This window comes from Struthio camelus, chromosome 1 (assembly GCF_040807025.1).
Source record: "Struthio camelus isolate bStrCam1 chromosome 1, bStrCam1.hap1, whole genome shotgun sequence".
Classification (NCBI taxonomy): domain Eukaryota; kingdom Metazoa; phylum Chordata; class Aves; order Struthioniformes; family Struthionidae; genus Struthio; species Struthio camelus.
The window spans coordinates 73,413,465-73,440,670 of NC_090942.1; the positions used below are offsets into that span (position 1 = coordinate 73,413,465).

General features: G+C 36.8%; 1 protein-coding gene across 20 annotated transcripts in view; it reads left to right on the plus strand.

Moving 5' to 3' along the window:
- Positions 1 to 27,206, plus strand: part of PLEKHA5 (pleckstrin homology domain containing A5) — a 173,144-nt gene that overhangs the window by 117,798 nt on the left and 28,140 nt on the right. For 11 of the 20 annotated variants that reach the window (XM_068948409.1, XM_068948402.1, XM_068948429.1 and 8 more), the window contains 6 exons: positions 6,792 to 7,259; positions 12,311 to 12,779; positions 14,404 to 14,487; positions 17,218 to 17,337; positions 18,050 to 18,103; positions 25,556 to 25,636. In XM_068948409.1, coding sequence (XP_068804510.1) covers positions 6,792 to 7,259; positions 12,311 to 12,779; positions 14,404 to 14,487; positions 17,218 to 17,337; positions 18,050 to 18,103; positions 25,556 to 25,636 — 1,276 coding nt within the window. The remainder of the gene's footprint in view (positions 1 to 6,791; positions 7,260 to 12,310; positions 12,780 to 14,403; positions 14,488 to 17,217; positions 17,338 to 18,049; positions 18,104 to 25,555; positions 25,637 to 27,206) is intronic. The other 9 variants (XM_068948483.1, XM_068948529.1, XM_068948540.1 and 6 more) reach the window with 5 other exon arrangements.

A 27,206-nucleotide genomic window follows, 5' to 3' on the forward strand; every position in this document is an offset into this window, starting at 1 on the left:
GTGATCTGGAGCCTTATCTTTTATGTAATGTGTTCGTTTAAACAAAAAAAAAGGTGGAGGGGAGTTATCACTGGAAGCTCTGTAGTCTCAGGTGAATATTGCATGCTGCCATTTGTCGAGTGAAACCTTTTTTTCCTCTGAATGTGGTCCCTAGATTCAGCTGCATAGCATCTATAATAGGGACCTCATCAGTTGAAAATTTAAAGCTTCTTACTTTTGATGGCACAAGATTAGTGCTGTTGGCTGCTGTCCCTTGATCTGCTTTTGCACTGCTAGTTCCAGCTACACTGGTGCTAAATGAATGGCAGCAATGTTGAGAAATTTCAAGTAAAAAAATATCCTGTAAGCACAGGTACCAAGGAAGGAAAACGTGCAGTTTTTTTTTTCGGAAAAGTGAATACATTAAACTTGTTTGAAATATAAGGAATCTTTTTCCAGTCAAAGTCATTCCTTCATTCCTGTTAACTTGTTCTTGGCATTTCTACATCCTGTGTTCTGATATGATGCTGTCATAGGTATAAAACGAACTGCAGAATGATTAGGCATATTAACCTTAAATGTTTTAATATTTTTGTGAGTTTTCAGTCAAACATAGTGTAACCTTTACTTATGCCAGTATGCAAAACATTCAAAAGGATAACAGTACTGTACTTTGGGAAAATAAAAAGCATGTCATTCAAGCTGTCAGTCGACTTTTCTCCCTCTCCCCCTCCCCAAAAAGAATCCTGAAAATAAAATATTTCAGCTTGTGAAAAGGATGAGTGGTAGGTCCAGTTTCCATCATGAAGCTGGATATGATTACGCGTGGTTTCTTATGAGGATAAGATGTTCTTTATCTCCCGTAACCCTCCTCTTGTTTTAGGGAGCACCACATGATGCGGGGAAAGGATGACCAGAGAGTGAGCTAGAGCACAAACAGATAGATACTTCCATAGTGGTTTCACTTTTTAATGTCTCCATTAAGAGTTTTTAAAAGAGAGTGCACTTATAGTGAGGTTACATTAATAGAACTAAAAAATCTCTTCTAGGTTAGTCAATAATAAACTTCATTTGAAAAATCAGTGTTGGGTTGCACTGTAAGTGCATTGTAAATAGCTAGGTTAGGCTAGGCTTATTTTTGTTTGGAGTTAAGTGGGTCAGATTTGATTTAATCGTGTATTATATGAGCGCTTCTTAGGGGAGTAATGTTTAAGTGGGTCACTGTGAATCTTTTTGAACCAGTGAAAGGACCTTCATTTGTTAAAAAGAATCATTTGGTATGTGCAATACTGTAAAGATTGAACATTTGAAGAAGACATCTTTTCTTTACGGGGGGGGGGGGGAAATCAATGTGAAAAACAATATGCATCTCTGACAGAACCTCCTTAGTAAGTCTCTTCATAGTCTCTCATGTAACAGACAATGTTCTATACAAGGTATTTCGTAAATTTAAATATCTAAACAAATGTTGTATGATTACTTGTGATATTTATTTTGGCAAAAGAAGCAATCCAAAATGGAGTATTAATGTAAATAGTCACTCTTTCATTGGGTTCGTTAATACAGAAGTAAGGTCACGTTTGCTACCTCACAGGATGTCGAGGTATTTACTAAGCTCTGACTGACTTTTGATCCAGCTTTGCAGGATGGTCTTGCTTTCCAGGCTGCGCTTCCACAATTACTTTTAACATGCCCGAAGTACAATCTGCTGCCATTAGGGGTAGCCCGTCCTCCCCAAATGCTTGGCCATGCGTTGCTATCTCTTTCTTTCAGCAGAAGTGCCCATTCCAGAACTGACTTCTGTGTCAGGTGTCTGATGGTGTATAGCCAAAAGGTGAGGGTTTTCAATATAACTGAGGTTATCTAACACTTCTTCCAGCTACACACTCTTGTGACCTGCCTTGCATTGGTGCTGGTGCTTATCTTGCCCTTTGGCGGGGCACACTAAACTAGTAAAAAAGCACTCAGAAGAAAAATCAATAGTTTTCTGCCTGATTAGCAGGATGAACTGTCTTACCGGTAGTCAAAACCAAGTGTCAGAGACAAGAAAAGCAACTATTTAGCACCAACCTATTGTTTTAATTCAGGCCAAAAAAAACCCAAACAAACATACGAAAAACAGAGCAAAACAAAAACAAGTTGGCCTCTTTGAAGTGTTCAGTATTCTTGAAATAATTACTTGAGAGATGATACATTTCAAGACCAATGAAGTTTCTTAAATTTCATCTCTGTTAGCTGTAATGAAGAAAAAAATACCTCAGACATCTGTTTCTAAAGCATCCATCTTTTGGCTATCGTGGGCCTAAAAATGAACCATTTAGCAGGATATGATCTTATCCAGAAGAAATACTGTTTATTCCCTGTTTGAAAAAAAAAAAATCTGTTAAGCATTAAGCATTGTATTACCTCATCTCTGAGTAATCTAAAGTCTGGCATGCGGGTCAGCTCTCAGGATAAATGGTTTTGCTTGAATCGGAAATTCAGCTGGTGCCTTTTTTCTCAATGCTATTTTTTCTAGAGGTTCTAATATTGTATTGAATACAGCTTTCTAGCAGACCAATTATTTGAGATACTGTAGCTGGTGTTTTTAAAAGTCTTAAGTATTTATACAAGCTGATGTTGAGTGACTCTTACGTGCTCTTTTGATATGAATTACCTAATGATAAATCACAGTATTTACAGTGTAGTTCTTTGAATCTTGAAGTTAAGAGACTGCAGTGCTGATGATACTCTGAAAAATCTAAACTCAACAGTCTGTCAAATTGCATGATTCAGGTTTAAATAATTTCAGAGATAAAACCTATGTCTTCATTTTTCTAGAACGAGAGTTCCTTGGAAAGAAAAAAAGATAAAAGCAATATTTAAAGCATTAAATGCTTTTTTGCAGTATTTTCCATAAAATAGTCTCATTTTCCATGTGTAAAGAGCCACATAATACAGAGATGAGATATTGAGGTGAGGAAATAAAAATGTAACTATTTCGTTTAGAATTGATCTTGAATTATTAGCAGCTTGCAGGAGAAAAACTCCCTTTGGATGTGTAACTGAAGGGAGGACAACTATGCCATATTTTGTCCCATGAACTTCACTGTAATTACTGCTTTCTAAGCATTTTTATTTTACCTAGATAGTAGTTTCAAGTTTAATAATGTCCTGAGGGGACCTATCAAAATAATTAAACCCAAATACTTTAATCAGTCAGGAACTACTTAAGCTTATCACTCAAAGTATGATCTCAAGCCGCCTCTCTAGATTAGCAAAACATCTTATTCATTCTGTGTTGTATCCCTGCAGGCCCTAGCTGAATTGCATCTGTCAGTAGTGATTGTTTGCTTGTATTTATAGATGCTAATATTCACCAACATTTATGAGTTCTACCCTAAATGAAGGCTGATTTCTCTACTCCTCCATGTTTAAGAGTATGATTTTTCTATCCTTTTAATGGCAGCTGCGTGTGCTACAGAGAGGTTGTTTCTTGTTGTTCATGTTTCTAAAAACACTCATTAGCATAATGACGACTTCAGTGGGGGTTTTACCAACATTGCTGTGTTCAAACAGATGTGTTTTTCTTTTCTCATGCCTCTACCTGGCTTTGTTACATTGCTGGTGATACAGTCCTCATGTCTGTCTGATGCTTGATGATGTTAGGAAAAAAAAAAAAAACTAAAGTCATTTATATATTTTCAGCAGTTGAAAATAGTCTTTTCTTTTATTACTGTTCCAAAGGTGGTATTCCTGGTTTGTTGTTGAAACCTATAAATTGTATTCAGTATATGCTGAAACACATCTTTGTTCTATACTTGTTCTTTTCTTGTCTTCCCCATCTTTAAAATACCGTGGAAGTCTTGGTGAAAATGTCTTCAAGAGCATGGTTTTATATTTCATATGCTTACATACAAGTTTCTGATAGTTCTTTCCCATTTGGAAATCTTTGCTGTTGAATGAGATCTTCTGCTGACATTGAGATGACTAAGTTAATCGTGGAGTTAAAGGAGAGCCTGGAAGTATATTTATATCGGTTTGCGTGTCAGTCATCCAGTCACTACACCATCAAAGAGAATGTCAAATATAAATACCTGACTCTGCTGTGTATAAAGAATACCAGAATGACAAGTGATAAAGCATAGAGATCCCGTGGAAAAACAACTGTGTGATTTTTTTTTTTTAATTAAGATCTACAGCAGGAAATACGCCATAGTGGGTAAAACATTGTGCTCAGTCTTGAATTTGCCACCTTCCTGATGAATGTCCTTGGAGAAACTGCTCTCCATCTCTGCACCGCAGTGTCTCCATCTGTGAAATGGCAACAGTTTCTCCACTGTAAAGCACTTACTTAAAAAGTGCTGTATAAGGGTAGTGCTATTTAAGGCATATACGTATAAAAATAATGCCTGTGGACAGGATTGTTACCAAGGTAGTCTTTTTTTTATTTCCAAACTCTTGAGTGCTGACTGGGAAGTGAATTTTTTTAACACCTTTTTTTGGTAGATAATTGTGGGAAGTTGAGTTTTTCATCCGCTTTCCTTTCTTTGGAGAATTCCTTTAGCTCATGATAAACCACTGAGTAGTACAGTTTAGAAGTAGAGGGAGGAGATGATCCAGTTTTTTACATACCTTTGAAAAGTAACCCAGGCAGAAATGTTTGAGTCTTTCCTAAAGTCTTGAAAAAACACACTTCTAAAGTGCAGTAGGAGCCTGGCAGAGTATTTCTTTGCTGATACCTGGGAATGATAGAAAAGATGATGTGAGGATAGCAGTTCCATCACGTGTGCTGCCTCTCTCCCCAGCAAAATCTCCCATAAAAATACATTCCACTTTTTTTTTTTTTTTTTTCCTCTAAAGATCACTGTTGGCAGGAATATTGCCCTCTGCTTTCTGCTGGCAGAAAATACCAAATATATCTAACCTCTGTATTTAATAGCACCATACAAGAAAAAGCATACTGTGTTTAAAAAATAATGCTGATGCATGTAACCAAAGATATTCACATGTTAGACTAGTGGTCTTAAATGTTTTCACGTGCACTTCATTTGATGCGTATGTGCGCTTTTATGTCAGCACCTCAGGAATCATACCTGGATGAAACCAGAGGAAAAGAGCTATTTTGAGCTGCTCACAGCAACAGAATGGATTTTGGAGGACTTTTATCATATAGACAAATATCATGCTTACGTTGAGACCATTATACTAAGGTTAAAACTACGTCAGGAATAGGCAGGGGAGAAAAATCACGCCCCTTATTCACCTACACCCCCACCCACTCCCCATGTGCCTTTTGTGCCAACTGACCTCAAGTAGGCAGCAAACATGGATATCCTGCTGTTTCGATTGGTAGGTTTGCAAGAGTGCAGCTTCCTTCAGATGCCAGATACAGGAGGGGGACTTGTCAGGTTGGCAGGAGGCTCTTCATTCGTAATTCTTAGCAGCAGAGTAGGGTGGTGGTGGGAGGTGCAGTTAAAAATAAGTATCCAACCCTGTTAGCAATAGGGTAGTACTTTATAGGGACCTTACAGTTTTTAGCCCTTTACATATTTATTGGAGTTCTATCTCAAATAGCTAAATTGTTGGGAACTTATATCTCAAATAATTTCTGGGCAAAAATGCTTATGTTTACATATGCAGTTGCTCTGCCTGGAAATAGAGTATTTTTCAGTGAAGTGGCCGTTCTTGTGCTCTTGGTCATTTTTTTACATGGTGGCCTGTTGCACACCCAGGTTAGGCATTAGAACTGAACACAATTATAAAGATAAATAATGTACTTGCAAAAAAGATGCAAAATGGTTTGAAAGCTTAATTTGACATCGCCTTAAACTGTATTAGATTTGTTCTTAGTTTTGATTTATACAGATCTGTAATCTTTGAAGAACTTTATTTTTTCCTTTTTCTTCCTCATATCCCCAAATACGCTGATCAAAACATTTTAGTGGGGTTTTTGTTGTTTGTTTCTTTTTCTGTCAGCATCTGACCTGGATGTTCAGAACATGTCCCGGTGCTGAAAAAGATACGGCTTCTTGACATTTTGAAATTTCAAAAGGAAGACAGCTAATAAAACTACATACTTGGACTACTTGTATAAGTCCTGTACAGCAGTAACTGTTCTAAAAATATGTCATTACTTTTCTGGTACGGTTCCCCCTAGTCAGCAGCTATTTTCCTCTGTAAAATTAGGGAAGCCGCAGTTATTTTCCACAAAATGTAGAACAGCCAAAGTGATAACATAGCAGAGAAACCTAATTGATGCCAGTGACCATGAAAAGTTGTTGTGGGTTTTTTGGGTTTTGTTTTGTTTTAAGGAGCTCATTATATGTAAAATTCAGTAATTTTGTGAATCACAGGTTAGTCAGCAACATAATGTGCTGCTATTTTTAAAGACTTTAAAAACAGTCTGGTTTAAAAACAGTCTGAATTTCAGGCTGTTGACATCTGGAAGCTTTGACTCTTGAAGAGCCACTGAATTTTCTGTTTAAATATCCAGCCCTTTGGGAACTGAACATCCACTTTTCAGGACTCGGTCTTTATTTCCTCTTGTTTAGCGCACGTTTACTGAAGGGGGGTAATTTGGAGCTAGCTTGAAAAATTTCTCCCATGTTATACTTTTAAAATAGCAAAGAAATAGAGAAGCATAACGAAAAATCTGACATTGATTATTGTGAGAATGTGTCGTGGATTTTTCTCTCAAAGACAAGAAGTTAGTTTAAAATACCTGGACAGTGACCCCTGAAACAGCCCCGTAAACACAAAGGGATTCACTACTATTTTTATTTGAATGCATGTTTTGTTGATGTTACAGCTTGTCATATATTCCTTTCTAGAGCAGAGAAGCTAACCGCTGAAAGCACATCACCTCGAGAGGCAAATAATATTTCAAACCATCGGGTGCTAATTAAGCCAGAGGCACAAAATAACCAGAAAAGCAAAGAAGTAAACAAAAATGAAGAGAAGAAAGCTTTGGAAGCTGAAAGATATGGATTCCAGAAAGTTGGGCAAGACAAACCATTAACAAAAATTAACAGCGTAAAGCTAAATCCTTTAGGGTCAGAATATAGGACTTTACCTACCAGCACGGTTCAGGCTGGACACTTCAGGCCAGTTCATTTAAACGGGTCTGAGAATAAAGCTGTTGGTGTTGTCCTGGCAGACACGGGAGATGGAGGTCAGCACAACGCAATTCAGTCGCATATGGAGTCAGAGCGAGTCATGCAGAGAACTAATTCAATGCTGCAGCTGGAACAGTGGATTAAAATGCAAAGAGGAAAAGGACAAGAAGAGGAAACAAGAGGGTAAGTACTGTGCAATTTTTTTTTGTAGCTAGGCTTTCTAGTAAACAACGCATGCACTTTTATCCCGGCTAACTTCTTTACGTTCTATCAGTCTGTGTCGTGTATATATATAATTCATTGGCCTCTGTAAGAATTGCCTGGATGCCTACTCAGAAGAGATCTATCAGAGTTTCTTTTTTATTAACAGTGAGTGATTGCTAGTAAGTTTTAAATTTGTTAGTAACTTATTAAATAAACAGAACTGGCCAGAAATCCCTTTTAGATGTTAAAAATTTTTCTATCCCAGCAGAGTGAAGGTGTCATCAATCAAAAAATTCCTTTTCCTCCTAAAATCTGTTCTTGAAGTTCCTCTACCTCTGTGTTTTTATTTACAGGATCTTGTAAAAAAAAATTTAGATAAATTTTTTTTAGATCTAAAATCTAAATTTAGATTTTTTTAATCTAAAAATTATTCTAGGCAGTCTTTAAAGCTTAAACAAGCTTTAATTGAAGAGGAAGAGAAACTTTACCTAAGAGTAAATTAGAGAAATTTATATAACCTAATGCTTAAAGCTTTTTTCCTCCTGAAAGTAAACACCTCCCAGTTCTCCTATTGAATTCCAGTGCTTATTCATCAAGCTTTAAAATTATATTTGAATGATTGATGGTATTTAATCTTATGCCTATAGCAGTTTTTCTGTCTGGCAGATGTATGGGGACATTGCTTCCAAGCTGACTTACAGATAAGCGGCTCTACTGGTTAAATATAAAAGTTTATAATGTTCCATTTGATAGAAATAGTGGGGATGGTATCACAGGAGATATTTTGAAGAGTTGGGATCTAGGGACTTCACCTGTAGCTGGATGGCAGGGCAGATATTGAGACCTACTCAGGTTCAGAAGAGCTGTTTTCCTGAAATGTTGAAGAAGGGGAGTGGTGTTTATTTTGATTTTTGCAGAGCTGCAACGATTTACATTATTCTGCCTTATGCTCGTCAAAATTGGTTGAAAGCTTCCCCATTGCCTTTAGACCTTCATTAAATATAATTAGGAATTGTTAAAATGTTGTTTCGTGAAGTGGATAGTTTGATCAAGCTTGAATTTGCACTACAGAGAGCAACTTTCACGCTCTGATGTTTGTTTATTATATATGCTTGGGTAATGAGAACAGAGAAGGTTCTTTGCTGCAATTAGGTATTTTCAATTGGACTGTAAAACTTGCATCCAAACACTAGGAAAGTGAGTAGCTGTGCTGTTTTTCAGTTGTGGAATATAAAACCTTGAGTCTTTATCCCACCTTCCATTTTGATGACTCTTACCACAACTCTGTGTTGGCTGTATTTTAAAACAAACTGATTTCACTGTGAGAACTGGATAATGGGAAATGCTATTAGCAATATGTTACTATTCACTGGTATTTGATTTTTGGCTATGGAGAATATTTATTGTTTAACTACGGTTGGCCGTGGTTACAAAAACAGTATACTTGGAACTGCAGTTCCACATCAGACTAAAAAAACTGAAAGATATATTGCCCTTGTGCTGTCTTCCTAGTTTTGATGTGTGGAAGTAGCCTTAAATTATTATCAGAATTTCTATGTATAATGACGTCTTTAAAATGTGGTTTCATTTAAATTTTGATTTTGTTCAGATTGCCCGATTCTGACTGGAGACAGATATTTAAGTAAATTGAAGTTCGTGACTGAGAGTAGAAAGAAGCTCCAGTTTATGTTAAAAGCTTAAGGTTTGGGGAAAGCGGCTGGTAAGATAGTTTTTAGTTAGAGCTGTTAAATTTATGGCTTAAATTTTTGATAAAAGTAGTCTTCACTTACTGACACAAAGCTGCTGACTTTTAACAAAGATGCTTTCCAAAACACCTCTCTTGGACTTTTACTGTGTTATAGAAATCCTCAAGGACCAAATTGGATCTCTATGGTATGTGAGACTGAATAAAAAAATAGCATTTTAATCATTACTAAAATGTTAAAAGACAGAGGCTCAATTAAATAATTGTTTATGAAATAGCAGCTACTTGTCATCCTCAGTCTGGAGTGAAAAGGCTTCATGGTAAAAATACTGGTTTTTAGAGGAATCGCCTGTCTCCTTAGCACTTTACGAGTACCTCAGAAATTAATGATGATAACATGAATTTTAATTCTTGAAGCTATTATCTGCCACTTCTGTGGGAATAGCCATCTAGTTTTACAAGAACCACGTAAGTAAGAAGAACTGATGCTTTAAGGAAGACCATTTATGGGTTATGAGTAAATATTTTCACCGAAAGTGGTCCGCTTGAGTGGTCTTTCTGAAAAGTGAAGGACATAGAGGGAGGGTTGCACGAGCGTGAGTGCACTGTTTCGCTGTTACTAGCAGCGACTGAGAATCGCTCTCTCCTGCCTTTGTCCATATGAGCCTCATCCTAAAGAGTAACGGCTGTTTGTAGAGCAACAGGGTTTTGTCTTCTGTCTGTCTCATGTGTGAATCAAGCACAGGGTAAGTTCTGTGTTCTGGGCCAGGTGGCATTTACATTCTTCAGGACAAAGAAATATTTTGAGTGTTCGCCGTGAGGGCTGAGCCCCCAGAGGTTGCGCAGCTAGCCGGCTCTCCCAGGTGGTCCGACTGGCATACCACAGCAGCAAATACTGCTGCCCAGTAGTGACCGTTTGGAGATAACCTCTGAAGGTGTTGTTAATGAGTCTATAAACTCATGCAGAAGCCTTTTCTTCATACAGAAACATTTGGAGGGAGTTGTTAATGGTGGCATTTGCAGAAACGTTTTGCAACCTGGTGGTCTGCATGACTGCAGTAGTTTCACTTTTGCATGGAATGCAGGCAAAAGCTGGAAGGCTGTCTGGAGTGGATTGTTTGGATTTGATTATTAAAAAAAAAGTGTACAAATATCGACAGGACACTGGTGCATCTTTTATCAAAGGAATATCAGACTTATTATTCTTTTATCAAATGATGTAAAACAAGGCCTCATTGATGTGACAGACCGTTTTCATAGTCTGAATGATGGATATATCTTCATAAATGCTCTAGAGCATAAGGAATTGCAAGGAGAATTTGAGTTGCTCTGTTTGCATATTGAGAACCTCAAGCAGCTTTCCTCTGAGTTGCTTGGGATTTTTAAAGAAGGCAACAGGATTACAGCAATCGTTAATTAATAAAATGGGAGAGGAGCTTCAGTGAGAGAGCTATATCTAACTACTGGATTTCTTTACGAAAATCTCAGACTTCACCATAGCCATTTGTAAATAGCTAAAATAGTATTTTGAAAGTTAGAAATTGAACCCAGAAGCATCGTGGTTGTATTTTACATATGGAGGTAGAAAGTCTTATAATTAATGATAATTGCTATTGATTATTAATAATATCATTAATTATCATAATTATAAGCATTTTTATTTATAATTGTTATTGTTTATATTTAGTATTATTAAATATATGATACATAATGTATTGATTGTATATTTTTATTTATATTATTAATCATAATTCTCATTAGTACAACCTTGTACTTGTAATTAACGATATGAAGAAGCTCAGAGGTATTTAAGCAGATTTCGCAACAAGAGAATGGGGATGAAGGGTCTATTTCCTTATTTTTGGTCACAGACTTCCTTGATGATTTAAAGCCCTAAAATGCAAATTTTCAGTGAAAGTAGCAAGCTGCCCAGTCTATAAAATGGGGATACTACTTCATTAATTCCTGGAAAGTTTCAGAAACTGTAGTCAGATTCATTGTTTGTAAAGCTCTATAGGAGCTTTCGTCTGCAAAATGTTCCAGGTGGTCATAAGTACTCAGCTTAAATATTTTCAGAGGAAGGTAGGTTTTACCATCATCAATTTCCTTACTAGTTATTTCATAAGAATCTAGCGTATGTAGAGCTGTTTTACCTTGTCTTTGCCCCAGGTCACTCCTTCAAAGTACTTGTGGCACTGAAGTCATTCACATGATTGCACTGACTAAAATTTAGATACTGATGCCTTTTCAGTTCTAGGGTTACAGCTTGAATTAGGCTAATTAAGGTGTAGCGAGAAGTTGCTGCCCTCTAATGGCTGAATGATGTCCAATTTGAAATTAATTTTTCCTTCTTCATTCTGGACAAGAATCTATCACAGATACGTCCAGTAGCGAGACATTAGGTGGTACTCATCAGAACTTTAGACGGAGGTTGAATGAATCAGTGTGTATGACTTGTATTCTGTCCTCTGAAAAGACAAGAAATACTTTGTCATACTTTGTCACACATTGATATTTTGTTCGGGAAAATTTTGCACTTCAACCAAAGCTCCTGCATAGACGTTGCTAAACGACTGTAATGCTTAGGGATTTCAATATGGCAACAAATTAAAGAGTAAGACCTTAAATTCATACTCAGTTTGAAAATCAATAAAATATTATCATCACGCAAAGAAATACTTTGCTGTTTGTTTCATTTGGATAGCTAGTATGAAATGGCTTGTCACTGATGATTGAACAATATAATTTTATTAGACAATTATTGCTATTTTTCTGTGGTCTGCTACTACAAATTCAGAATTTTTTTATGTGCCCAGTAATTGCCCAGGATTTCTTAGAGAAATAATAAGAGGCATTTTCACTTTTAAGGAAAAAAAGCATTTAATATCAGCGCCTATTGGAAACGGTATAGAATTTCTGAGCTTTCAAAACTTTGATGTAGCCAGCCATAGACAAATTACAAGATTTGATCTCAAATTGACAATACTACACTGTTAAACTGCTTTCAAAACTTTGATCTAGCCAGCCATAGACAAATTACAAGATTTGATCTCAAATTGACAATACTACACTGTTAAACTGGTAAAAAGATGAAATGTGAATGGGACGATCAAGCAGTTAATTTGATCAGAAAGGATCTAGCTTCAGCTACTATAATGCATTCGATCAGTATAGTTGATTCTGTAATTGTCTTTTTGGGTTTTGCCTTTTTTTTTTTTTTTAAATGATCCTTGCATAATGGCACTAGCTAGATAAACCAAATAAATATTGAGTAACTTTATATTGCCATGTTAATGCTGTCAACTAATAAAAAATTGTGTTTCAGCGTAATCTCGTATCAAACATTACCAAGAAACATGCCAAGCCATCGACCTCAAGTTTTACCCCGGTACCCAGAAGGCTACAGAACGCTGCCCAGGAACAGCAAAGCACGGCCGGAGAGCGTCTCCAGCGTAACACCATCAGCTTACGACCGGACCATGGGGCCAGCAGCAGCTGAGGAGAAACGACGGTCAATGCGTGACGACACAATGTGGCAGCTCTATGAATGGCAGCAACGTCAGTTTTACAATAAGCAAACAACCCTTACGAGACACAGTACGTTAAGTAGTCCCAAAACTATGATTAATATTTCTGATCAGGCAATGCATTCGATTCCCACCTCACCTTCTCATGGTTCAATAGCTGGTTTCCAAGGATATTCCCCACAGCGGACCTACAGATCAGAAGTGTCTTCGCCAGTGCAAAGGGGAGATGTAACTATTGATCGCAGACATAGAGCGCATCATACTAAGGTAAAATATTTGTTTTAATATTTAAAAAAAAAGCTTGTTTATATAGTTTTTTTAGTAGAAAGTGTCCAATTACTGTAAAACTCGCATGTTCCACTGTAGTATATTTTATTGTAATGTAGATTGAATTACATCATGGTGTTTTCAGGAGAAAGGTTTGCTTTAAAAAAGCATTTTAAAATTGTGCAAGCTTTAAAAGCTTTATCTCAGATTTTTTGGATGAAGCATTGTCCTAATATTACTGCCTATGGCACTGCATTTCTCTAAAGGGAAGAAAAGGACACAGTAAGTATGTTGTTCAGGGTAGTTTGTGAATATGCAGACACCTCTCTCCCTTGTAGCCTTTTTAACTAGAACTTCAGGAGGACTGAAAGTGCCTAATTTCTTTCCTCTTGTTCATTATTTTCTATTCTTCAGCCACAAATTTAGCTGCCTTAAGGTTGCAGCAGAAAATTGAGTGCAGTCATTTCTTTGGATGCCTTTTTTTGGGAGTTATTAGTGAGACTGCTATAGCACATGACGTCAGTGCCTGACTAGCATAACTTTGGTAGTCTTCATTAGTGAAAGAGAGAGACTACGTTAGAATCATAAACCTGAGAGCTGTATGTGTCTGCTGTATCCACAATGTGTTATGCATGTTATTTTGCTAGTTTGGCGATAACTGCATAAGAATTATCCTGTAAACTGGATATAATCTAACAAGTTTCCTAGAATCAACTGTATAAAATGCTCCTAGGTTTCATGAAATTGTTTGTTTAATCTTTAGCTCAGCTGTCTTTATTCTGATGAATGTCTTGAGACAAAAAAAAAAAAAAACCACCAACCAAACAAAAAACTTTAAACTGTATCTTAAAGCAGTTTAAACATCTTAAAATTGTTTACCAACTCTCTTTTTGAAAAATGTTTAGGTCTCTGCCCATAAAGGAGTCATTTTGTTTTTGTATCTGTTATGTCTTCACTGCATTGAAAATTTTGTAATCAATATTACAAATCTGAGAAATATTGCTAGGGTCAAAGCATGTGCTTATTTGTCATTTTAGCCATGTTTTACTTTGTTTTTTTTCCCTTGTGTAACACATTATGCTAGCATTTCATTTTGTATTTAGCATCTTGTATGCAAAACTCCTGTTTCCCTTCAGTTTTTCACATTATTTATTTTATGTTTTTCAGTTTTACGAGTAGTCTTTTCTATTAACTTAAAAACACAAACCAGTGGGTAGGTAAAGGGTAGTTAGGAAAATGACCATTTAAAAACAGTAGGATCAATTTAAGATAAGAAGCCCCCTCATCTATAAAGAGACTAGATTTTCAAACGGCTTTCAGTGCTAGATGAAAAACTAATATTGTTGTCTTTTACACAGTCTTATCAGTAGGGCAGCCACTGTGAGAGGGGGCTGCTAATTAAATGAACAATGAAAGCTGGCATATTTCTAAAATTTAGAGATGAATTACTCCCAAGATGAGTGTCCAAGCTGGTAGATCAGCAGAGAACGTGATGAGTCAAAGCTGTCATAAATCAAAAGAATTTTGTCATGAGAGTGAAACTGACATGTTTTTTTAAATATGTAATAGTTGTTAATTCTTTAAATCACTATGGATCATACCATGCAATTTTATTTTTATACAGCATGTCTTTGTGCCTGACAGAAGGTCAATGCCAGCAGGTCTGAGTTTGCAGCCTCTTACTCCTCAGAGCCTCCAAGGCAAAACAGTGAGTTGCATTTTTATTTGGTACATCCGTTGTTTTCATTGTTTTTTTCTTTTAAGAACAATTTCCTAAGTGTAAACAGGCAACACTGAAATTTTATTCTTTTCAGAGCTGTCATTAAATGTAGCCTTTGTTTTAAATAGCAGAGATTTTAGAAGCAAATGGTGAGATATTCTATGGTTATGTTAAATTCTGAGAGTATTCTGTGGCCACTGAGTCACTAAGTTCAGGTTTTCTTCCAGAAATATGAATTTTTGTAATCAGCTTTGATACATTACAAAGATTGGGGGGGGGGGGGGGGGGATATATCAAGAACAATATCTTTATTTCTCTACTACATTTTAAGAAAATCCTAGAAAAAATCCTAGAAATAAATTTTTCATTTTTTTGGAAATCTTAAGGCTACTGTAACACAGCATTCAGTAAAATGATGTTCCTTCTGATATCTCCCGTTTCTCTGTGATAGAATTAAAATTCTGAAGATACTTCTTCAAAGTAATGCTAGTGAATATTGTCAGCCTCACTAGCTGAAACATGACTCAGCCAAAAGTTAAGGCATTGGCCTAAGTTTACTAGATTTTTAAAAGGTTTTTATCTTGTTTCTGTAGTTTTTCTCTGCCCAGCTTAGATTACTGACAGTTAGGAATTTAAAGCGTCGATCTGGGATCTTACTGAGGGTACCAGCTCCACAGTTAATCCTTCTGCAGCCTGGACCCCTGTTTCTTGCACTTCCCAGCATGAATCTCTGGCACTTTCTGCAACTTCTTCTTGGATGGCCTTTTGCAACTGGTGACTTATCTCACATGCTGGTGGAAGGCGTTTCTTTGGGTTCGTGGCTCATTAGCACCCTTGGGCTGTGGTGCTGGTGCCAGGCCGATGAGTGGGGTAGGGCTCAAGGAGGTTCCAGGTTCTGCCTGGAGATATCGGTAGCCTTGCCATCAGCACAGGCGTTGCAGCAGCCAGAGCAGGAAACCTAGAGGTAGCTCTTTTAAAAATAAATAAATAAATAAATAAATAAAGTCTTGCGTTTGTTACAGGAGTTCCTCCAGTTAGATCAAAAACACAACACCTACAGCCATGTCGCAAATGTTTACAACTTTATCCATGTCTAGAGAAGAGTAGGTATTACCGTTCAGTTGGCTCTTCTATGGAAAAAAAAAAATTACTTGCGTTTTATTTAAGTGCCATTAAAAATTATATTTTAGTGCACTAAAATCAGATTGTTGCAGGACATACCAAGAAAAGTTTTGATCTTGAAATAAAATGTGATTCACTATTCCTTTTGTTCAAAGATGCGACTCGCAAGTCTCTTATTTATAAAAATAAGTTTTGTTGTGCTTTGAAATTAGACTAATTTTCACGCTGAAAGCCTTGGCGCTTCTTTTGGGAGAGAACTTGAACGTATATTGTATAGCAGTCTAGATGTTTATTCATTCTGAAACTAAAAATTTTAATTCAAGATACTGAAAGAGTAGGAAAAGCAAGATTGCCCATTAGACAATTTGGCCTTGCTGTTGATTTTCCATCAAAGCAAATGGTTTTGACAGCCGAAGCTATGTGGAAATCCCTTGCTCCCTCTTGTGGGTTACTTTGATATAAGCTCACAATAGTGCCAGTGCCATGCTTATTCTCAGATACTTTATTCCAAAAAAATTGAGATTTGTTTTTCAGTAATTTAACAGTTTTGTTCTCTGGAGGTTTTGCTCTTTTACCTCTTTGCTCTGGGGAAATTCTGTGACTCTGGGAGAGAACTAGCAAGGGGCGGGGGGGGGGGGGAATTCAACTCAGAGCTTGTTAATTGTGGCAGGTAATCAAAACGCTGGGTGAATATTTAACCGCTTATAAGATTCACTTCTGGAGAAGTGTAAGAAACAGAAGCAAACAAGGAACATAACAAAAATGTATGTGATGTTAATAGTGGTTTGTTTCCTTAGAAGTGTTGCTAATAGATAGAAGTGGGTCCCAGAGAGAGTTCATGCAGATTTTTCCAAATTGAACTGAACTAGTCTCTGTGGAATTGTTTAGGAAATGCCCATTTGACTGGGTTTTTGTATTTAAATAATCATGGATTTTAAGTACTGCTCCTCGTCCCTTCCGAAGGCTATATTATGTATCTTCCTTAGTCAGAGAAGTCCATCTTAAATTAACTGTTAGCCTCAAACCTGTCGAAGGAGAGACTGAAAAGAATTTTTGTCATACTTGTGCTGTTTTCTTATGTGAAAGATGCTTGTTTGCGATGCAGGGTTTTTTATCTTTTTTTTTTTTTTTTTACACTACTTTAGAAGCATCAGTTTTCTTTGGGGGTGTTTTTTGATTCTTCCACCAACTGCAAATAGTTGTCAATGTACAGATAATTGTATCCTAAAGGCTGGAATATCTGCATCTTCACTTAGGTCAATATCATCAATTTGATGCTCATGTTAGAAAAAGTCTGTTTTGAGGGCTGCATAGACTTTCTCCTGCAAAATCCTAACTTCTTTTGTCCTTTGTACAGAATATTCCAGTGTTTATGACATTTGTAGTATCAAGTGTTTTCAGCAGTTAAAACTTAACCCTTTGTTATATATTTGAAAGTGGTCACTTTGGGAAAAACAGTGCATCTTTTGGTGTATCAGTATAAACAGTTCTGTACCATGAGAAAGATACTAAGAACGCTTATTTTAATTAAGTGTTGTTTAGGATACCAATTAACCTTTTTTCCACTCTTTGGCTTCTCACACTGCACTCCTTCAGCCAGAGGAGCTCACGCTGCTGCTAATAAAGCTGAGACGGCAGCAAGCTGAACTGAGTAGTATCCGGGAACACACACTAGCACAGCTCATGCAACTAAAACTTGAGGCCAGCAGCCCAAAGGTCAGCTATAAAGCAATGTGTGTCATGTACTATTCTCACTAACTTTTAGTCATTCATTAATCAAAGTTTGCATTGTACCATTAGTGCGAAATTCTCTGACTCCATATGGATGTAGACAGGATGCCATTGTTTCCTTGTGTATGTGATGTTCTGCTATTAACCCTTTGAGTTTTTAGCTCAAAGCTTGTTGACATTAGTTGAGTCAAAGTGAGGTAGGAACACTTTAAAATACGTTGCACTTGCTAAGTTTTAAGTACAGTTACAGACTCTTAACCTATTGTTGCTATTAACAATAGTAGTTGTTGATAATGTTGCTTAACTCTTTGTTCATATTACCTCATATCAGATAAAATTGTATTTGTAATCTATGGACAAAAATTAGGACATGATTAAAGCACAGATTTCTCAAAGGGTTTATAGTTGTCTGTGTGGTCATGCATAGAAATTCCAGATGGACATACTGTATTTTATGTCAAAAACCAAAATCTAATGTAATAGTGTGTAGTATGATTCCTGGCAAACTTTCATCATCACTTCTGTTTCGGGATCCGAACATGTTTAGAAGTTCACAAAGACAAAGCAGAGGAAAGTAGAATTATATTTCTAAGTGAAACTGAAACATCACTGTCTAGTTGTACGTCTTTTAAAACTCTTTTCATACATTCTGCCACTTCTGTCCCTCTCCTTTTTCCTCCTGACTGCTGCCTGCTAGAACGAGATTCTTTCACATCACCTTCAAAGGAATGCCATATATTTGGATCATCAGGTGGGATTTGCAACTTTCTTATATGTTTATGTCTCTTAATGCTTTTTGCTTGCTCCTTTCAAGCTGAAAATATCTGGGGAGGGGAGGGATTTTCAGTGTTTTTTATGAAGTTGGATATTTAATCCATAATCTTTTTAAGTAGCATAAAAAATCTTAACCTGTTGCAAATTTGGCATCTAATGGAAAACATTAACTGAACTTAAAATTTCTGTCAGAATACAGTAGCCATTCTCCAAATATTTTTTTTGTTCTTCATGTCCCATAATAAAGCTAACTAAAATTTCTGTAGCATTTTACTATCTTTAACCAAAATCATAACGTATTTCCAAGCTCATATGGCATATATGCAATTCATAGACAATTGGTACTTCTGTTTGCTTCAGTGTTTAGAATGAAGAAGAGCTAGATATTTCTACAGGACATAAAATGGAAAGGAGAAAAATCATGAAGAAAAGTTTTAAACAATTCATAGCATGGCTAATTTTTTTTTCATTCACTCAGTTGTTTTTTAAATGTTTAGATTTTACTTCTTCAGAATTTCTGCTGATTTTTAGAGTTAGGGTATAATTCTGTCTTTGACAGCAGAATTTGTTGCCAAGGGAAAAGTTGTTACCACATTCAGCTCTTTATGGCTTTGTTGCATGATCAAATGGGACTTGTTAGCAAGTTGTGTGTGAGAAAAGTTTTAAATGGTAAATTTTTGATAGCACATACAGAAGACAATTGTTGGTGCTTAGAAGAAATACACACACCTGGGTGCCTGTTAATTACTAATATGAAAATCTCTAAAGCTTTTTGAAATACTGTCTTTCTTAATGAAACTTTCCAGCATTACACCCAAAGCCACTAATTTTTAGAACTTTTATGGCCTACATATTACAGCGATAGACAGGATTTCAGTGAATTGAACTATGAAAAAAAAAAAAAAATGATTCTTGGCTCTAGTGACTATATCTTTCTATGGTCACTTGGAAGCATGGTGTAAATTGCGACAATCCAGTTAGATGGTGATATATTCCTAAACATCTTTGTCTTGTTTAATGGGTTGCAGGAGGTTCAAAAACAGTAGGGAAAAACGGGTCTTCCTAATCTTTATTTTAGACCAAATACTTGATCCAAATCAACAGTTTTCAGTTTATAGTCTTTTGAGTGAGGGAACAGTTTGGTCTTCAGTAATGTAACTTAACTTATCACTGGGGGGCAACGACTGTCCACATGAAATTTAAAACCACGTAGCATGCCGTTGCTTGATCAGCCAAGCTTGTCAGTGTAATATACAGGATTAAATAGAGGGAATGGCCTGTATAATATATGAAGTGGTAAAAAGGATTTTCTCTTGTCTTGCATCAGGTAAAATTTATAAATATAATTTGATAAACTTAAACTAATTTAGGGAAGTGCCCAAATCTTGAAAACCTGTCATAATCCACTAAAAGTTCAAGAAATTACTGCAGTTTTTACAGTAAGAAATCATTGTCAAGTCTAAAATATATTACCTTAATCATAAAACCATGGAAGAGAGGATTGAATTACTTGTCCCAGTTTTATCTTTTTTTTTCTTTGCTTTATTGTAGGACTGCCAACTGTTAAATGAATACCCCAAGAGCCTTTAATTTTCTTTGAGTGCCACTACTTCTAGGGGTGGTCATCTGACTGATTTCTCTTTATTAGCTTATCCATTATCAATTTTCATTTATTTTAGGAAGAAAAAATTGTAAGTTTCTTTTAGTCTAATTGAGGCCGTACCTCCTTGTTATAAGTATCTCTAATCAGCTTACATAATCACTTACCCTCTTTGAATTTTAAATGCCTGGTATACTTAAATTAAGTATTTCTACTCTTGATTCCTCTATAATCTCTGAAAATAGTGTCAAAAACATCTTAGTTAGAGTGTAGGGTGGAACTCCTGTCCTGTTATCTTCAGCCCTCACATCTTTTGCTCACAAAGAATTCAGTACTGTATGTAGCAGTAACTAGTAAGTTTTTACCAAGGTTGCATAGAAGAATTTTCAGACAGGCAAAAGTGCATGTGGAGAGGGAAAAACTTGTATATTGTTGCAGGAAGATGTTGTCTACTAGTCAGATATGTTTTTTTGTCAATTATCAATTTGTATTGAAGAATATCTCGTAGCCTTTAAAAAGTATATTAAACTTCCAGAATTTTTTTGTTATGCTTTCAGAATTTTTGTTGTTGGAGTTCAGAGATAGGGCAAAATAGATTGAAGAGGCTGAAACACACGTCTCCAGCCGCATGCTTTCTTTTGAGTCTTGCAGCCAAAAGAATTGTTGTCCAGCATCCTTTTTTTAAAGAGAGATTTGAACCACTCTGGCTCCTCTGTGTGAGATACTGGCAAGAGATTTGCTTGTCTTTTAGGAAGTGGCTTTTTGGGAGTGAGTAGCAACCCCAGGCAATGATGATTTGTTTGCCAGCATGGGACATGTTATGCGAACAAGTATGGAATGACAGACTTGCAGAGTAGTTGAGGCTGGGAAGTGTCTGTAGAGATCATCTGGTCCAACCCCCCTGCTCAAGCAGAGTCACCTAGAGCAGGTTGGCCAGGATCATATCCAGTTGTATTTTAAATATTTCCAAGGACGGAGACTCAACAACCTCGCTGGGTAACCTGTTCTAGTGTTCAGCCACCCTCACAGTGAGGAAGTGTTTTCTCATGTTCAAATAGAATAGCCTGTGTTTCAGTTTGTGCCCGTTACCTCTCATCATAACCTCTCATTGCCTGGGCACCACTGAGAAGAGTCTGGCCCATCCCCTTTACACCCTCCCATCAGATATTTATAAACATTGGTAAGGTTCGCCAGGCTGAACAGTCCCAGCTCTCTCAACCTCTCCTCAGATGCTCCAGTCCTTTAATCATTTTAGTAGCCCTTCTCTGGACTCACTCCAGTGTGTCCATGTCTCTCTTGTACTGGGGAGCCCAGTAGTGGACACAGTACTCAGAATGTGGCTTCACCAGTGCTGAGGAGAGTGGAAGGATCACCTCCCTCGACCTGCTGGCAGTGCTCTGCCTAATGCGGCCCAGGATGCCATGGTGGTCAGCTTGTCCACCATGACCCCCAGTTCCTTCTCTGCAGAGCTACTTTCCAGTCGATCAGCCCCAGGCTGATCTGGTGCATGGTGTTGTTCCTCCCCAGGTGCAGGATTTGGCATTTCCCTTTGCTGAACTTCATCAGGGTCCTGTTGGCCCATTTCTCCCGCCTGTCGAGGTCCCTCTGGATGGCAGTGCAACCATCTGGTGTATCAGCCACTCCTCCCAGTTTTTTATCATCTGCAAACTTACTTGAGGGTGCATTAATTAAATATAATCCCAGTCTTCTGCATTATAAAATTTTTAGGGATCACTTCTGTGTACTAAGTCCAAGCTAACAGCTTCCTCACTGTATATTTTGAATGTGTATGTACCTGTTAATTACAATAAAGATAACCAGAAGTAGGAACATAGGCTTTTCAAATAAAAGCTAGGTTTCGCCAGACATTTTTTTTCCTCCTTTATAAGTAAACCTGGCAAGAGATCCTACTTGAAGGTCTATTTACTGCTACTACTGAGAATTCCAGCAAACTGGTCTTTGAGCACACTTCTGAATTTTATGTTGATGGTAAACTTTTACTTGTGACTGAAAACCGTTTTCCTATTAAGCTCAAGCTGTTTTTGTAAAATTCTCCATGCTTCCTGTTGTAGTGATCTTAGTATTTCACAGATTGGTTTGTCATAGTATAAGCCCTACTGAAATTTATTTAGTCTGGTTGTTTGTTTGCCTATTTGTAAAATGGCCATTTATGTGAATAGTTTATAAATAAGCGGAGCTTGAACAAGTTATCAGAAACGGGAGTAAAGGTCCCACAGCCAGTGTCTGTATTCTTTCTGATGCTTTGGTCCTGTTTTCTCCTTTTCACCACCCTCTTTCTGAGATGCTGAAGGTGGTTCTGGAAAGAGATAGTAAAGTGGGTGAGGATGGAATAGTACCAGGGGGCTTGGACAGAATTGCCAGATATCTTGTATTATACGTGATTTCTTGTACTTCAGCCTAAGATCCTATGTCCTGTATTAGCTACATGTAGGATATTACTTTTTTTTATGTATTTGCCAGGTTATATGGCAAAGATAGAGGGAGCTACCCAGCCATCACTGCTATTCTTTCTGCTCCTTCTTTTTTCTTTTTCCCTCACCAGAGGAAGGAGAGAAGCTCAAGGGCCGGGGCTGTGTAGGGTGAAAAAAAGACTGCACTAGAGGCATGATATTGCTGTAAAGACAAGGCAGGAAGGAAAAGTGCTTTCTCCTTCCTTGTTTTGGACAGAGGAAAGGCAAGGCAAAAGCTTGACCTGGACCTGTTGCCACTGCTTTTACTTTCAGGAAGCTGCGAGGAAATGAATGAAACTGCCAGTCTGAGCTCAGCCTTATGCCATCCATGACGTATGGTCTTATCTTAGCAGTGAGGTCAAGTCTCTTGGTAGGGAGTCACTGGTTGAGCTGACCGTTGTCCGTAGAACAGTACATTGTGAAATGCTGCCTGTTTAGGGCGTTACCAACTCAGGAAAATGTAAGAAGAAAAAATTCTTAACAGCTTGGCTTTATGGTACAAAAAGCAATATAACCAAATGCTAGCTCATAAACACGTAGCCGTTCATACACATCACGTGCTGAGGAGATCCTTTTTTCGTTGTTTCCAACTGGAAAATACTTTTATATACTACGTCAATAAGGATAAAAGCCAAGCCAGAGCATCACTTTTGGGGAGAGAAGAGTTATTTACTAGAAGTAGCAAGTGATAGCAACAAAGACCAGTGGATTTTACTTGGTTTTATTGCTGCGTTGCTTTGTGGCATCAGGCAGTTTGCATTTCAGCTTGCCTTACACCTAGAGAATAATCTTAATTCTAATTTGCAGAGATTTTTGTAACCTCTTTAATTAGAGAGACTCTGTGAATGTGTTAGGGTTATGTCATAAATAGGATTTAAACGGTTTTCTTTATTGTGCAGCGATCTATCTGAATAATAAATGATAGATTCTCTGAAGTGAGAGAAAATCAAGGCATATTTCTGTGCTAGGAAACAAGTAAATATTCTTCCTTGAACTGTTAGAACAGAAGTTCATTTCAATGTGAATAGCATCCAGCTTCAGTTTGGGGAGTAGTCTTGTCGTAAGGCTTTAAGAGCATGAACTAGATGTTCCTTTAAGCTTAGGACATGGGACTTGCTGTTGTATCCAGCATAGCTCTGTTTTAATCTGCCAGTTCTTCAGTATACACCAGCTTTGTGTGCGCACTAGCTTTAGTTAACAAAAGGACATATCTGTGGACAGATACGTGTTCTCTCAATACCTTCTTGAATAGACTGACACGTCAGTCAGTATTTTTTGGAAATGTTGATTTCCTGGGGTGGGGACTTGAAATTTTTGATTGTTACAAAGACTCTTTGGTTGGCATTGCTTTGCCAATAATCCATTTCTCAATCTTTGCCCCGTAAGGGCTTAAGGAATGGGAACTTTCATAGGAATAACTGGCCTTTGCAGACTGTGTTAAGCAAGCATGGTTAAGTACCAGTGGTAAAAGTGTTGGAGAAAGTCCTATAAATCAGAGTTGGATCTGGCCAGAGGACAAAAACTTGTTTCAGAACAACTCTTGAGAGAATGCAGTTTACTTCCTTTCTAGTCTGGGTAAAACAGAACAATTGAACAATTTGAACAATTTCACACAAATTAGTTTTGACATTGTTTGTTCTAAGTCAGAAAGATAAAATTTGAAATTTTTTTTTTTAAAAGAATTAACAAGAGAACCTAAAGCCATTGAAATCCTCCCAATTAAAAAAATGCTTCCAAACCAGTATACTCCTAATAAAATATTTCAGCCTCTTTTTTGTTTTATAAAAATTTCAGTTGGCTGTAGTTTGATAGTTTGGTTTTTGATCCTATTGTTGATCAAGTATATCTCTTCCGGTATCACCCAGTTTATGAATTTTTTTCCTTTTCAGACTAAATTGTAATGTAAAGGGAGTACAGCTTCTTGCATCAGTTCTAGTTTTGAGGTTGTGTAATATTGTAGAGGCTAAGGGGGTAGGAGGCTTTCGATTTTCATGATTTGTAGTTTGTTTGTTTTTACCTTACATAAACAGCATCATAAGCTTTTACTCTCTTAAAATAAGGTACTCTTTTTTCAGATGATTAATTTATCAGCTACTCAAACGTCTCTCTGTTTAAAAACAACAACAACAAAGTGCTATATCTACAACAGCAAAAAAAACGTTTCTCATTAGGGAAATAAAATACTTATTCCAAATGTACAAGTTAGGTTTTAAAAAAAAAATAGGGAGGGGCAAGAAATTCTAGAAGGCATTAAAAACTCAGACTTTCAATCTGTGAAACAAAATCTTGCCATGCAGATTCATGATTCCTATGTATATGTGTATAGACAGGATGAAAGATCCTAAGTATTCACAATACTGTCTTCCTATGTAACCGTATTTGAAATGAGTATTGCTGAAGAGGTCAAGGAGCTGTTTTTTCCTAAAGTTCCCCCCCCCAAGAAAAAAAAAAGCTTACTATTAGGAAGCTCATTTTTAAAACAAAAAACTGAAAAATACTGATTTTGCCTTTTGAAAAAATGCTGGAGAGGGGCATCCAGAAGCTGGATGGGTTAAAGGTTTTTATGGCTATTAATCCAGCTCTACACAGCATAATATTTCTGTAATCTAAAATTTTCCAAGTACTCCGTGTCCTCTGTTGTAGAATCCTAGACCATTTTCTCTGTGTGCTAAGCGTTGCATTTCTGAAATGCCAAATGTATGTAATTTTTACTGTAATGATCAAAGGACCTGTTTTTTATATTTGCACACACAGCAATAAATATGAATCATGATAGAAAATGTCTGACCTTCTTGGAAATGTAAACCAAATAGTCTGGAGGGTGGTTTGGAGAGGGGGGTTAAATACAGTGACTAATGATTCAAAGTTCCTGAGTATATAAAACAATGCAATATATAAAGGCATTTTGCAATACATGAACATATGCCTAAACCTGGCTTCAGTATTCAGAGGCTGTGAATGCTAACACTGAGTCATTAGATCTATGTTTTAAAAGGCTTTCTGATGAAGGTTTGTGTTCCCTATTGCATATTTCCTATACTACTTTTTTTTTCAAGGGCTTGTAAAGCCAGGCTTATTTTAAGCATTCTTATTTTAGAAAAGGGAGCAGTTGGGTCAGTGAGCATTCTATTGGTTTTGAGCATTTTTATATGTTTTTACTACATTTATTTGACATTACTGACATTTTCATATGTTTGATATTACTGAATGATGGAATCTATAAAAAGCATGGGATAAAATGTAATCTGCTGCATTATTAGAAAAAATTAAAGTAGAGGCTATATTTACAGTGTCGTCTTTCAAATCTAGCCATGCTGTAAACTGATGTTTGCTGTATGCTCCTCCTGATTTGAAATAGATGAAAGAGAATGAACCTTTAATCACCATGGTTCACACTATGATTGAGAACTCGGCGCTAAGACCACAACTGTACCATCAAGTAAGGTCTTGGATAGTGAATGAAATTGCTTTATCATCTGCAAAAATTTTCCTTAGTGACAGTTTTGGTTGTTCCTCAGATTTATTCATAACATTGGTGTTTCTCTTATTTGCTTTGGAAAACCACAAGTCATCCATGCTTTATAAAATGCTGCAATATTGTTAGCATGGCTTTTGCTGCACTTTTGTTGTTGAGTATTAAGTGTACCCTTTTGAATAACTTTTTTTGTCTAGACTTTAATTAGCTGATGTCTTATGCAGGTGTCCAGTAAATTCATGAAACTTCCAATGAGCTTCCAACATTTTGTCTTAGCATGACTCTATGCAATTAGTGTTCAAAGGTGCTTCTTTATTTTGACAACTACAAAAGCATGTGAGTGGTGTTTACCTGGTCATTTCTGGCAATTTTGTTTCATTCTAGGAAGTGGATTTACAAGTTTTTGTTTGCATCTACCAAGCCTTTTAGCCACTGAAGAAAGAAAGGATCAAAATTACTTTGATCTGGGAACTGTAAATCCGAAAGGCAGTATCTGTTAATAAAGTCACAGCAGACTTAACAATGCACATAACTTTGTGCATGTACAGAATATCGAGTGATGGTTGTAACTGGTAAGACAGAAGAATTGGAAATGTGAATGGAAATATTGTCTGCGAGTTGAGACCTGCGTTAACTTATGAGCATGGCCAATACATACCTGTTGGCACTGCAGTATCTTAGGAGCATGGAGGCTGAACTGAATAGTTCCTGCCATATCAGAAAATGTTTAAAATGTCCTAGCTGCAACTGCAACAAAGGTGATGTTATTTAAATGAACGTCATGTTTTGTGGCTGATGAGGTGTGCAGGTCTGGCTGACAGTCAGAAGAGAGTATCTGATCCATTTCCTTCAATTAGGGGTAGTGACTTTGTGAGCCAATAAAGGTGCATAGTTAGAAGAAAATAAGACATTCTACCATGTAAAATAATCATTAACTAGTGATTAATGCTTTGACATGTCTCTATAAATTGCTGCAGCTTAATTTCATGTTTTATTGTATTGAAAGTCAGCTCTGCATCATAGATTTTCTTGCAATGCAGGAAAGTTGCAAGAGGCATCTCTACTTTCCCAAGGAAGTGGATCGCGAGAGACTTTGCTGAAACAATGGCATGCGATAACTTCTTAGGTCAGGAACACCTGATTTGTACTCTTTCAGTGCAAAAAGGGGAACTTTAACATGGAACCTGAAGGAGCTATTCGGGAGTAGCATGGGAGAAATAAGGTGCCCTCAAACCTTACTTTGAAGATTTTTTTGTTGTTCCTTTTTTTTTAAAAAAAAAAAGATGCCTTGCTATTGTAAATGGTTTTAGAAGTAAACCGGTTTTCTATATTAGACTCTATCTGACAAGTAAGTCTTAACGTATGCACAATGAACAGCTTTGGATCAGAATAAACCAGCTCGGGTTTTAATGTTAGTCTAGATGCATTTGGATATAGCTGTGCCAGGGCTAATCAACTCGGCAAGTTAGGGGTACCAATAAGTCTCCGTTTTATCTTGATGAGGCTATGCTGCCAGCTAAGGTATGTCTACACA